Source organism: Danio rerio, chromosome 9 (genome assembly GCF_049306965.1).
Source record: "Danio rerio strain Tuebingen ecotype United States chromosome 9, GRCz12tu, whole genome shotgun sequence".
Classification (NCBI taxonomy): Eukaryota; Metazoa; Chordata; class Actinopteri; order Cypriniformes; family Danionidae; genus Danio; species Danio rerio.
In genome coordinates, this window is record NC_133184.1 from 42,870,579 (window position 1) to 42,883,033 (window position 12,455).

Consider the following 12,455-nt stretch of genomic DNA (forward strand, 5'->3'; position numbering starts at 1 on the left):
CAACAGTGCTCAAACACACATTTAACAGTCGGAGAGGTGAGAAAGTGTGAAAAACACCAATGATGCAGCAAAACTCACCTTCTGGAGTGAAGCACAAATGGTTGACGGCATCGTGATGCCAGTGCTTTGTGGAATATGTGTACTCTTTTTTGTGATTGAAGTTTCTCCTGTAGGGAAAAAGAAAGTTAATTCAAATATTCAGTTCTGATTACATGACCTGCAAAATAGACTAAAGGCCCGTGCACACAGAGACGTTTTTTGCTTGCGTTTTCCGTTGACGTTTAACACCTCGTGACTAAATAAATGGTGTCAATGTGATTGTGCACACCAACGCGCAAAAAGGCAGAATCGGGTGATTGAAACTTCATTAAAACTCTGGGAAGGGTGAAGATTTTCTGAAACTCTGGGTAAAGTGTGGTTGTGTGGACAATACAACCAGAGTATTTGCCTCATGACGTCAGCGTGCGGTTTTCTCTTTTCTGATTGGCCAACACGACTGGGTTCACACCAGATGCAAAGACATAAAAAATTTGTGGCAAACGAATCACGTATATCGCAATCCAGCATCTGTTCTCACATTTATACTGACCTGTATGCAGTTTACTTACGAAATATACTTAATTCCGGTTTCCTCCGGGTGCTCCGGTTTCCCCCACAGTCCAAAGACATGCGGTACAGGTAAATTGGGTTGGCTAAAATGTCTGTAGTGTATGAGTGTGTGTGAGAATGTGTGTGTGGATGTTTCCCAGAGATGGGTTGTGGCTGGAAGGGCATCCGCTGCATAAAAACTTGCTGGATATGTTGGCGGTTCATTCCGCTGTGGCGACCCCAGATTAATAAATAGACTAAGTCGACAAGAAAATGAATGAATGAATATACTTAATTGCCCCTTTGGTACGAACCCAGCATAAAAGTGTCATTATCTCCGCTTGTTGGTTTGGCGTGCGCTTAACATCCATCATAGTGCGTTTATGCATTGTCATGTGGACAGAGATTTTTTTATATAAAAAAAAAGGGAATTCTCAACTCTACCAATATTATAAAAACGCCCATGTACATGTGGACATGACATAGAACACAGAATGTTGGATTCTGGCCTTACCAGAGGCGGATCTTTCCATCTTCATGACCGCTGGCGATGCAGTCATCTGTTGGGTGACAGGCTACACATGTAAATGCATTTTTGCCTGCTTTCTTATCTGTGGCTTTTAGGGAAAAACTACAGAAAGAAAAAGAGAGTGGAAGATGGGAAATGTTAAACAATGTGTCATTATGACTGTAGGATATCAGAAAAAAGTAGTCATAATATTTTGATAAAGTTACTAAGGATAAATCACCCAAAAGTGAAAATTCTATCATTTGTTTACTTTCTTTTGTTAAACGGAAAAAAAAGATATTTTGAAGAAAGCTGGAAATCGTCAAGGTTTTCAGCTTTCTTCAAAATATCTTTTTTTACTGTTCAACAGAAAAAAGAAACTGGCTGAGTAAATAGTGAGTAATTGTTTATTTTAGTGTGAACTATCCTTTTAATTTAAACTGTAGTCTCAAATTAATATAGTTTATAATCTCAATAACATTTATTTGCATAAAGTCTGAGTGAACCGGAAGTTGCTGAGACTTTTATTTCAGTATTTTGTCGTACTTCCAACTGAAATAAAATATTGAGTTGGGTCAGGGCTTTATATTTGCAAGTTCATTCGGAAGAGTGTAGTTAAGAATATTGTGGCTGAAGCCTTCAAACTGACACCAACAGACAAGGACTGCCAATCTACTTCAAATGAAAATAATATAATTTAAGTTCTTACACTTGATAAACTTTTTATAGCAGTAAATATAATTATAAAAGTAAATCATGGATATGATCTGCCTTAAACTATACATGGGTTAAAGCAGTAGCTTGTAGTATTGCACTAAATGCAGATCTGGGGTCTCTACTTCATATATGGAGTAATTAAAAAATAGCTGGATTTGGTTTTCGACAATTTTACACGACCCAGGATCCCTTCGTTCTTCAAAACTCATTCAAGAGTTGTTTTCAGCAACAGTTCTGGTAGCTCAAACCTGCTCAGGAGCAGGCTCATTTCATATAAACGGGAATAGATCGGGTCATTTCAAGCAAAGGTAATACTCAAAAGTTTGTACCTAATGCTGGTATTTTTTACAGTAGTAGTTAGATACACTTGGAAACATGGTTAAAAAAAAAAAAATCTGCACTTCGGATACAATCTGCACTGTTTACGATACAAATGCATACCATTATAGGGTACATATTTGTGTTTGATAATAGACATGCAAACAATTCGACTTTTTTTTTTTTTTTTTTTAAGGAATATTAATTTATGCAGTCATGAACATGTTTTGACAGCTAATATGATGCCGATTTGATGCGTCGCAAAAGTTGCAGACACCTTAACTGATATCAAAAAGCTTTTTTGATGCAAAATTTATTTAAACAGCCAGTTATTCCTTACACCGTTTAAGAAACTTGAATAGGTCTAGACTACTATAATAAAGAAAATCCACTCTAAATGTAAAAGTAAATAAATTGCTAAATGCTCTTGACACATGAAAGTGTAAAGCCTGTAGCCCACAACAAAGCTGGAAAGTTATTGCGTATCATATTTAACAAACCATTTACTACGATTTTTATGCAATTTAGCTCACATGGGTAATTGAATATTAATCGGATGATGTCATTACGCTGCTGTGCCGTCAGCCAATTGTTGGATTGCTGATCATGATTTCAAGGAAAGAAAGATCTGTCAGATCAGTTCATCCAGACATTTTAATCTGATTTGTGGACTTCTGTGAAGAACCGAATTAGCCAGAGATCAGATATCAAGATTAAAAGATCCAGGATCTGACAAATCATCTTACTGTAGATCATTTAAGCGAGATATGAAGAATGAACTCCTAATGCTACAGTGGAAATGCACCATAAACACTTTTCTCAGAAGTCATTACAGACTGATTATCTTATTTGCAGTCATACTGATTAAATTAAATTACTTTGATGAATAGTACAAATACAGATTTGTATGCTCATTATTATTACTTATGTTTACTTTTTAAACAAAAATAAAATTGTTTGGCACTAATTTTGCATAATTTACAGCTATACTGTATGAGAAAATTCTTTAATACGTCAATTCACTCAACGATTATTATAACGATAATTTATCATTTAATTTCTTTTAAGTTTCAGTGAGCCTTACAGAGAAAGCACAAACATCTTTTAATTTACTTGTGAACTCTGACAGGATTACACTAGTTCATCAGTTTATCCATAACCTAACAAGTTCATAGGAAGTCACACAGGGTAAAATAATGACAATCTGAAGTTGCTTCTTTCAGATGGTGTTGTCTCAGCTTATTTGTTGTTTTCACAAAAAAGTGGTGGCATGTGGAAAAACCAACATAAAAGCCAAGCCTAAAACAAGCTACAATGACACGCGTCTCGTGTTCCCTGAAGCCAGTAAATAAGCAGTGTGGTCAAACAAGTTCCCACATGCTCTGACCATGAAAAAAAGACTGTTCAGGATACGGCGGTTATTACCTGTATGTCTTCTGCTTCCTGAAGAAATAAACATTAAGCTGGAGGTGCCTGGAAAATGCTATGAATTCCCCCTGAAAACACAAAAATATTAAGACTTATTATACTTATTTGTTAACAACCACAGAAGGTTAAGAAGTTAATGTGTGTAATGGCTTAACCAAAACAACTAGTAAATGTGTAAAAAGGTTGCACACGGCACTCAGCCTACAAAAATAATGCCAGCATGTACCACACTAATTAACCTACAGAGGGTTCAAACCATGTTTACTTTACCACATCAACACACAGGCAATGACTTTGCAGGATGGAGATTTATCCATGACAAAACCGAGAGGGTATGACATAGACTTCACCCAGAACAACCTTGCCACAATCAGACATGAACTAATGTTTGAAATTATGTTATGAAGGGCAAAAAAAACAGGAATGGAAGATGAATTTCAGCTATAATTGGTGATAGATGACATGTCACTTTTCAATGTTAAAGATGATTTTATATTGAAAAACATGTTTGTATTGATGGTTCAAATAATACAGTTTTTAATAGATATATTAACACATTTTTTTTTACTCTAAATAATAATATTTTATATAAAAGAATGAGTGATGATACAAAATTTGATACTGGCAAATGGGAATAGCCTTGTGTTTTGAAATAATGGGTGTTTTGTGCATTGCACATTTAGAATAACATGTTGTGCACTTTTCACACCTGTAGATCGATTGGTTTGTTTCGAAACAGGGATTAAAATTGTTACAATGTTGCTCTTTGTTCTTAGTGTGGTTTGCATTCACATGGCAAAGTTTCTAAACCGACCAAAATAAGTAAGGAGAAAAACTCTCCTCACATTGGTTAACGTCCCGCTTAGCTGTCAGGCGTCCTTTTTTTAATTTATGGCAATTAAGCATGCAACAATTATAGATTTTGGTTGTGCGAATATAGTCTGAGGAATAATCACGGTTTTGCAGTTATTATGCATTCATTAATTGCAAAACACTACTAGTTTAGAAAAATCTAACGAAAACGTATATTTTTAAAGAGTTGTTGCTCCTCAGTAACCAATTAATACTTCACAAAACAATAGTAATAAAAAAACAATAGTCCATTTCTCTTTGGACTCTTTGGAATAAGTGAATTTTGTTTTGGTATTTAAACATACGTACAATTTTTACACTGAAAATAAATAAATGATTATGAACAATGAATAAAGAATAAAACTAATTTACAATAAATAAAAAATAAATAAAATAATATCGCTGCCAATGTGTGTGCACAAGTCGCACACCTCTATTGGAACAAACTTGCAGGTAAAAAAGACGGGATATGTGAACGGTCCTTAGTTAACAGCTTAAGCCATAGTTAAAATCAGCCTTTAATCCAGTGTGCACGCGTATTATTGTGTATAAATTCGGAACTGTAAACTAGCGCAAAGTTGGCATAACTTTTAGTTGCAAAAGTTTTGTTTTGTGCAGAAAGGCTTTACGATTAATTAACTATGACGAATTAAAGGAAGATTAGTAGTAAAATTGGTTTAGTAGTAAAATAGGCTTTACATTATAGAAAAAATAACAGATAAATCAACCAGTTCGGTCAATTTTCCTAACGAATAAACAGCTCTTGTTAATATTTCTGCACGCTTTCACTTTCGTATTGGACATGAAATGCACATTTACCAGTTGGAATGTCATCCTGCCCTAATCATCATTCTCTCTTCATATAGCCGTATATATGCCTATTACATTTCCATAATACACTGTGATATAGCCTGGTTCATTGGATCGTATTGCTTACTCACTACAACCAATTCACTCCAGGGATCATTTCAGTCGAGCCAAGACCACCTCATTCAGGCATTCTCTGACCGATTGTTTTGGTGTGAATCCAATCGCCATTGCTAGATTCACATATGCCCGACAAACCGCGCTGAGGCAAACGCACCAGGTTCCGAAACAAAAGTCTAGTTGTGAAAGCACCCTTAGATTATCTTGGTATTAAGTTTATCATTAAAAGGAATTGTAGTTTAACACAGCTGTTAAATGTAATATTTATCCCATCTCAAAGTAAATACACATTTTTAATGTATAATTAGGTTATAACATGCATTTTGTTCCCAATTATTAGTTTAGCCAGAATCGCAATATTGGTACATCCCTAGTTATACTTCAGCATTTAAATCAATATTTAATTTTACTGTACGTAATTTAAAAACTATACATAAGGATATCAGCAATGGAAACATAGTTAGTGTTTTTTACAAGCAGCATCTGAATATCAAATTTGTTTTTCCACACTAACAGACTTCCCATGTGCTCTGAGTTACATGCTGTGCCTGTAATAAAACGAATAACAATAATATAACCTAGCCTTGAATTAACAGCAATCTCAGCAGATATTTCAAGGTTCAGTAACTCATTGAAAAACTTTCATAAACAGACCAGCGCTTAAAAACAAGAGACGACACCAAGATTCAGCTGAACAGAAAGTGATGAGTGAGCTCTTACCCCTCTGCCGAAGGCTGTACAGCTGGGGTTTGGGCTGATTTTACTGGCAACAGTGGACAGCTCTTTGGCCTCCACCTCCTGCTCTGCTGATTTGGGCAGATGTACAGCAACCAACTGGAAACTCTCTGGAAACACACAAAGCAGAATGACCAGAAAAATCTGTTTTAGTGCAATGTTTATTATGTCCTTCTATCTCATGAACTGACTTGACTAGCACCTGCTTTTAAATTTTGATTCTGATTGGCTGCCTTAAATTGATTTAAGTGTATTCAAAAAAATATACACAAGGCCGACGTGATTACGTAACTCATTTTGCATCATGGGAGTTTGCTTTGTTCACTCTGGCTCTGACTGTTAGACTGTTCTGTACAGCATTAGGGTAGTGCAGTTTTCAACACAAATTCACCAGTTAAAGAATTACTTTAAAAATAAGCTAAATTAATGCAAACAGATCGCCTCAGAAAAAGCTAACACTACTAAAAAACATCCATGGAATTCAAAATAGGCTTGTCTTTAATTTTTTTAAGTTACAATTAATAAAACATTTCTATATAGAGAAAATGAATATGAATGAGTTTTTATTTCCGAAACCCAACTGTTAAGCATCGGTGGTGACCAGAAATTATGCAGAAAGACAAAAAAAGTCAATAGTAATAATATTATTACCATTTAAATACTGATAACTACAAAAAAATCTTCATGCTGTTTTTGTGACAAGATTTTAGTGTCTGCTCTAATCATCAAAAACCTAAAGTTTCAGTATAAACCACAGTGAAACACTTACCATTGTTGGAATCTGTAACCATGGAAACAATAAGGAAAATGACCCCTTCATGTTTCTCTGACACGTATAATGAATACAAAGGGTATCCAATGACAAATGTCTGAAAAAAGAAAAATAACAACATGAGTCAAAATATTTATCAAAACAGTGGCCTTATGTGCTTTTGTAATAAACTGTACCTTGATAAGAATGCCATCAATGAAGTCCCACAATTTAACAGTGCCATCTGCTGAGCAAGAGTAAACCTGCAGCAGAATGAACAAAGAGTAGGAACTAAAAAACAAGTTTGCTTTAAGAAAGAATAGTTGAGCAAATAAATAAATAAATATGAATTGAAAAAAAAAACTTACAAAAAAAATTAGAAAAACATCCAATTGCACACAAAAATATCTTTGCTGCTTGTTGAAACTACTTAAGCCTGGTTTATACTTCTGCGTCAAGTTAACGGCAAGACCTTATACCTCTGTGTGCTATGTTGCTCAGCAATAACACTTCCGAAACACTAGCTGGATCTAGGTTTTAATGTTCCTCTGTGTCAAATTTCTTCACCGGTCTTTTGTTTTTTCTGAACAACCCTTGATGTACAAGTACCTAAAACTAGCTCAGTCAAAGGCGAGAACCAGCGGAAGTGCTACAACTTTAACCATAAGTAAACACAAAATAAAAGTTCCCATCTGGAGGTCCTTTACGGGGCTTAACACTAGTAAACGATCGCTTTATCTGGCTCGCGGCTCTCAGCACAGCCAACACTCATCATAGCAACTCAAGCCGACCAATCACAGAGCATGGCTATGCGTCATTGCGACTTGTAGGTAAATTTTTTTGAGAGGTGTGTCAGCATCAGCCACAGGGAGGGCTCTGTGACCGCACGAAGGCTGCGCCGGGGCATTTGAGTGCGCTTGACACAGAAGTATAAATCAGCCTTTATTTTAAAATGAGCTGAAAGAACACAAATGTTGAGATTTTTTGAGGACAACTTCATTGTTTTATGTTCAATCATCATTGTTATGATAACTTGGGACAACATAAATAATTTGTGTGAAAGCCTGCATTTTTTACAGTATAAATTATATTTATTTAAATGGCACAACTAAATCATATAAATTTAAAGAATGATCCCTAGAATCAAACTAAATATTGAGCAATGAAAACATTTTACATAATAAATTACTTAAAATTGCACATACTATTATTAGTATGAAATAATAATATTAGTATAAATTAATATTAACTATTAATATTAATAGGGCGTCACGGTGGCGCAGAGAATAGCACAAAAGCCTCAAAGCAAAAAGGCCGCTAGTTCGATCCTCAGCTGGGTCAGTTGGCTTTTCTATGTGGAGTTTGCATGTTCTCCCTATGTTCACGTGGGTTTCCTCCGGGTGCTCCAGTTTCCCCCTCAGTCCAAAGACATGCGGTGATCCTTTTAAATATGAATGTTCAACTACTGAGTAACATACTTTTAATTACTTGCCAACAGCAAATTTATGTGCATTAAAAGTGATGATTTTAGGCCATACACTTTTTCTTTTTCACTTTACTCATGTTTTTTTTTGATAGAAAAGAGGAGACAACAGCAAAGAAGAAATAGAGGACAATTGATTTGGGAAAAGACCACAAGACAGCAACAAACTCAGGCTGATACATCAATAAACTTAACCACTAGGCTTAAACTTAATCTGGCTATCTACTAGGCTATCTGACGGGCATGAATTTAAGACTTTTGGTAACACTTTAGAATAATGGTCCATTAGTTAATGTATTCACTAACATTAAGTTTGAAAAATTGTGTAAAGCATTTTTTAATCATAGTTTAACATTAAATAGTGCATAATTAATTTTTAATAAAAAAGTTGCGCTTGATAACATTAGTTAATGCACTGCGAGTTACCTAGGGTTGGGCTGATAGACAAATCCATCATCCATCGCCGATGGCCGATAGTTAACATGATGCTGGGCCGGCATCGCTGATCCTCCGCCCTGCCCCCGTCGCAAACCCACTCACGAAAAATACACACTTAAGCCTCGTTTACAGTAATACCTTAATGTTAAAATGGTGCTTAAGAATGAAAATGATCCACATCCACACTGTGTTTTACCTAGCATTTTTGAACAGCCCTCCGTCCGCTGAAAACGTACATCACGTGACCCCACGCGCACGCACCTCTGTGCATGTCGCACAGTTTATCAAGGATGTACCGCAGGATCGAGTCTCACTATAGTTGTTAAACATGATATTTAATTAATCTTGTCTCTATTTAACGACTAATCTGTCTTTTGAATCTGTCAGGTAACGTGTCACAGCATCAGTACACTGCTTTAGTCTTTCACTTTCACACTTGTACTTAGTAATTTTAGTGAAAACCTCAGATACTGTTGGTTGTGCGCCTTTTTTACCAACCAGCCTCCTACGGAAAAACTGATTGACAGGTAGTAATTTGTGTGCAACTTTATTTATGATTTGTTAATGGGTAAAACGAAGACCATGCAGGCCAGGTAGTGGAAACGGTAGGCTACAAATAATTAATTTGTTATGAATTAATTAATTTTTCATAAATAATTAATGAATAATAAATTCTCCACCAATGACGAAGATGCCATCGTCCATTGCGATGTTTCACATTAGACATTGTAAGATGCCAAATTGGTCGACATCGCCCAACCCTAGAGTTAACATGAACTAACATTGTTTAACTTACCGTTAACTAATCTTAACATAGATTAATATAGTTTCAAATGTATTACTAACGGTTTATTCACGTTAGTAAACATTACATAATGGACCATTGTTTTATCTTGTTGTGTTACAGACTTCTTTTAAAACATAACAGCCCCAATCCTCGCATAACATCAGGAATTGTAATGCTGACTTTAAAGAACACTTACAAACAAGCTGATCTGAATGCTGAATGAACAAAGAAACCCAATCAACTGTCTCACACATTTATGCACCAGAAGCAGAGAGATGAACAGACCTGCAGCTGATTGGCTGGATTGAAGGCGATGCCGGTTACTTGGTTGTTGTGGCCCTGCAGATTATGAAGCCACTCTTCTGTACGTGTGCTATAGACCTTCACTGAATCCCCAGAGACGCACAACACAAACCTGCAACAACCAGACACACAACTTTAGTCAATGCCTTTACAATGACACTAGAAACTTCTTGTGCAGCGAGTTCATACGTATGCACACTTTTAATGCACAAACACTTACTGCAAACTAAACTGATAAATTTAGTTGTTGATTAATATTTAGAATTAAATGTTAGTAACTGCTTACAGGTTTTAAGCTGTTATAATCATTCTATAATAGAATAGCTAGCATAAATTAGCGATTTCAATATATTACAGCACTTATTCATCTTTGTTAATGTTGGTTAAAATTAAAATGTTATTTCACATTTCTTCAGGCAATAAATAGTGATAAACACATCTTCAAATTTTATAAAATACTAATAAATGGTGACATAACTTAATAAATGATGCATATTATTTAAATAAGTTAACATTTTACAAATCAAAGTTTACGGTTTATATTAGACATACAGATTTGACTTTTTACAAGTGATATTTCACAGAACTGATGCATGTATTTTCAATCAATAACACAATTATTTTGCAGTATTAACCAAATGTACCAAGCATTTTACATACTTCATTACTACTTTTTACTTTTACCACTAAAATCATGAGTTTATTATAATCTTGGCAGCCTATTTTAAGTCTTTTACTAATAATATTAATAAATATTATTATACATTTACTACAAACACCATGTATTTGCATCAATTAATCAATATAGTTTTAAATTCGGCCATTTTTTAAGTAGAGATTGCTTTCACTTGTGAATCTTTATATTTAGGCAACATTATTTTAGATGGGTTGATTAATAAAGACAAGAAACTTTTTTTCTTCTTCCGGCAGCTAGTAAAAAAGTAATTACAAACAAATGGTTAAAATTAGAGTCACCTACAGTTGAAGAATGGATTGATACACTGAACACTTTATGCATGACATCTTTTTTATTAAGAACACAGATTGATTACTTTTTTTCTAAATTGAAGTAAATTGAGTATATTTCACCAATATGCTTTTCTTGAATTATAACTTATAAATTTAATATTATGTGTCAGAATATACATATATTTTCATCTTTAGAAGACAATCTTCTAAAGCATTTGTAGCACCCCATGTTTTACTGTTTATAGTTGTTATTAAAGGGAAGAAAATACAAAGCATATGCAAGATCTGTATGTAAGTTATATATTTTCTTTTGGAAAACTCAAAATAACTTTTTTTTTCAGCATATATAATTACACCCCACACAAATCTATGTATGTATACAGTGGTCAGCATATACAAGTACACCCCTCAGTCACAAATCAATCTTTTAACTTCATATTTTTAATAGAAAGCTAAACAATATTGTATTTGTGCATATACTTTAGATTAGTCAGTATTGCAGACAAATCTGGAGCTTATCTAACAAAATAACTTGTGATAATGGTGCAAAAACTAGTAAAGCCAAATTTAAATTTTATAGAAAAATAATAAAGACAAATTTAAAGAAGAGGAAAAACCAAGAGAAGCAAAAAAGTAAAAATAAATAAATAAAAAGGAAAAATTTTGTTGAAATGTTGTAGGTTGCAATTTGTTTTTGTAATATTTTGCTTGAATTTAATTGTATTATCTTTCAATTTCTAAATGTTTGGTGACTAAAATATTATTTTAACAAATATATCCGTTAAATAAATCTGTTTTGTTTAAATGCACCAGATTAAGTAGCCTATATTCACTGAAAATTAATAAAAATATTAATTTTTAAAAATGGCTGTACTCAATTATACTGAGCACTGTTTATGGTGTTAAATTCACACAAAAAATAACAGCATCTCAAAAATACTGTAATAACAATCAACAATAAATCAATTACAACTTTTTGGAGGACTGTTAACATGTTTGCTTCAAATAAAACAATATGAATCCGTTTTTCTTGCATACTAATAAAGTCAGCCATATTTTATTTTAGGAAGGCCATCTTTTAAAGAGATCGTATTATTTAAATGTCCTTAAAGTTTAACAATTTGACGCTAAAGTACATTTAAAAGCAATAAACTTCTATAATATCTGCCTCTATTATGAAAGACATTTCTTCTAAACCAATACATATGATGTGTGTCTGAAAGAGTGACATGCCTTCTAGAAACATGTTTAAATCATCACCAACCCTCACAACATTAAAAAGCAGATGAACTTTTCATTCATACAAGTTTAGAAGCACAAGTAACTGTTAGTTATATCAGAGTGTGATTCGCTCATCACGCTGCATTCCCTCCAGCACGGCCCGGTGTTTATTTTCTGACCACAGAGAATATGCGGACAAAACCAGACACATTAGTTGACTAAATTTAGAGGATACCTGGAGTCATGCGAGATGATAGGAGGTCTAAAGTTTATTTTACTCCCGCCGCAGCGAACCACGCGGATGTCAGTCTTTTCCACCATGTTTTCAGCCTCTCTACAGATTCACATCATCACATGTGGCCGCAACGCGTCTCTCTTCCTCGTCTGTAGTGACTAGTGTCTGCAGGAGCACAGCGACATCAGGCGACCG

At 34.4% G+C, this 12,455-nt stretch overlaps 1 protein-coding gene across 5 annotated transcripts in view; it reads right to left on the bottom strand.

The window, feature by feature from the left end:
• The window catches only part of wdr75 (WD repeat domain 75), a 33,740-nt gene extending 21,285 nt beyond the window's left edge, over positions 1-12,455 (bottom strand). For 2 of the 5 annotated variants that reach the window (XR_012384905.1, XM_073911745.1), the window contains exons 1-8: positions 12,372-12,455; positions 9,818-9,947; positions 7,022-7,087; positions 6,843-6,942; positions 6,059-6,183; positions 3,557-3,627; positions 1,103-1,219; positions 79-167 (exon numbers count right to left, since the gene is read on the bottom strand). Coding sequence is in view for 2 of the 5 variants with exons in the window: in XM_073911745.1 (XP_073767846.1) it covers positions 79-167; positions 1,103-1,219; positions 3,557-3,627; positions 6,059-6,183; positions 6,843-6,942; positions 7,022-7,087; positions 9,818-9,947; positions 12,372-12,376 (703 nt within the window). In the remaining 3 variants the exon portion in view is untranslated. 5 annotated transcript variants of the gene reach the window in all.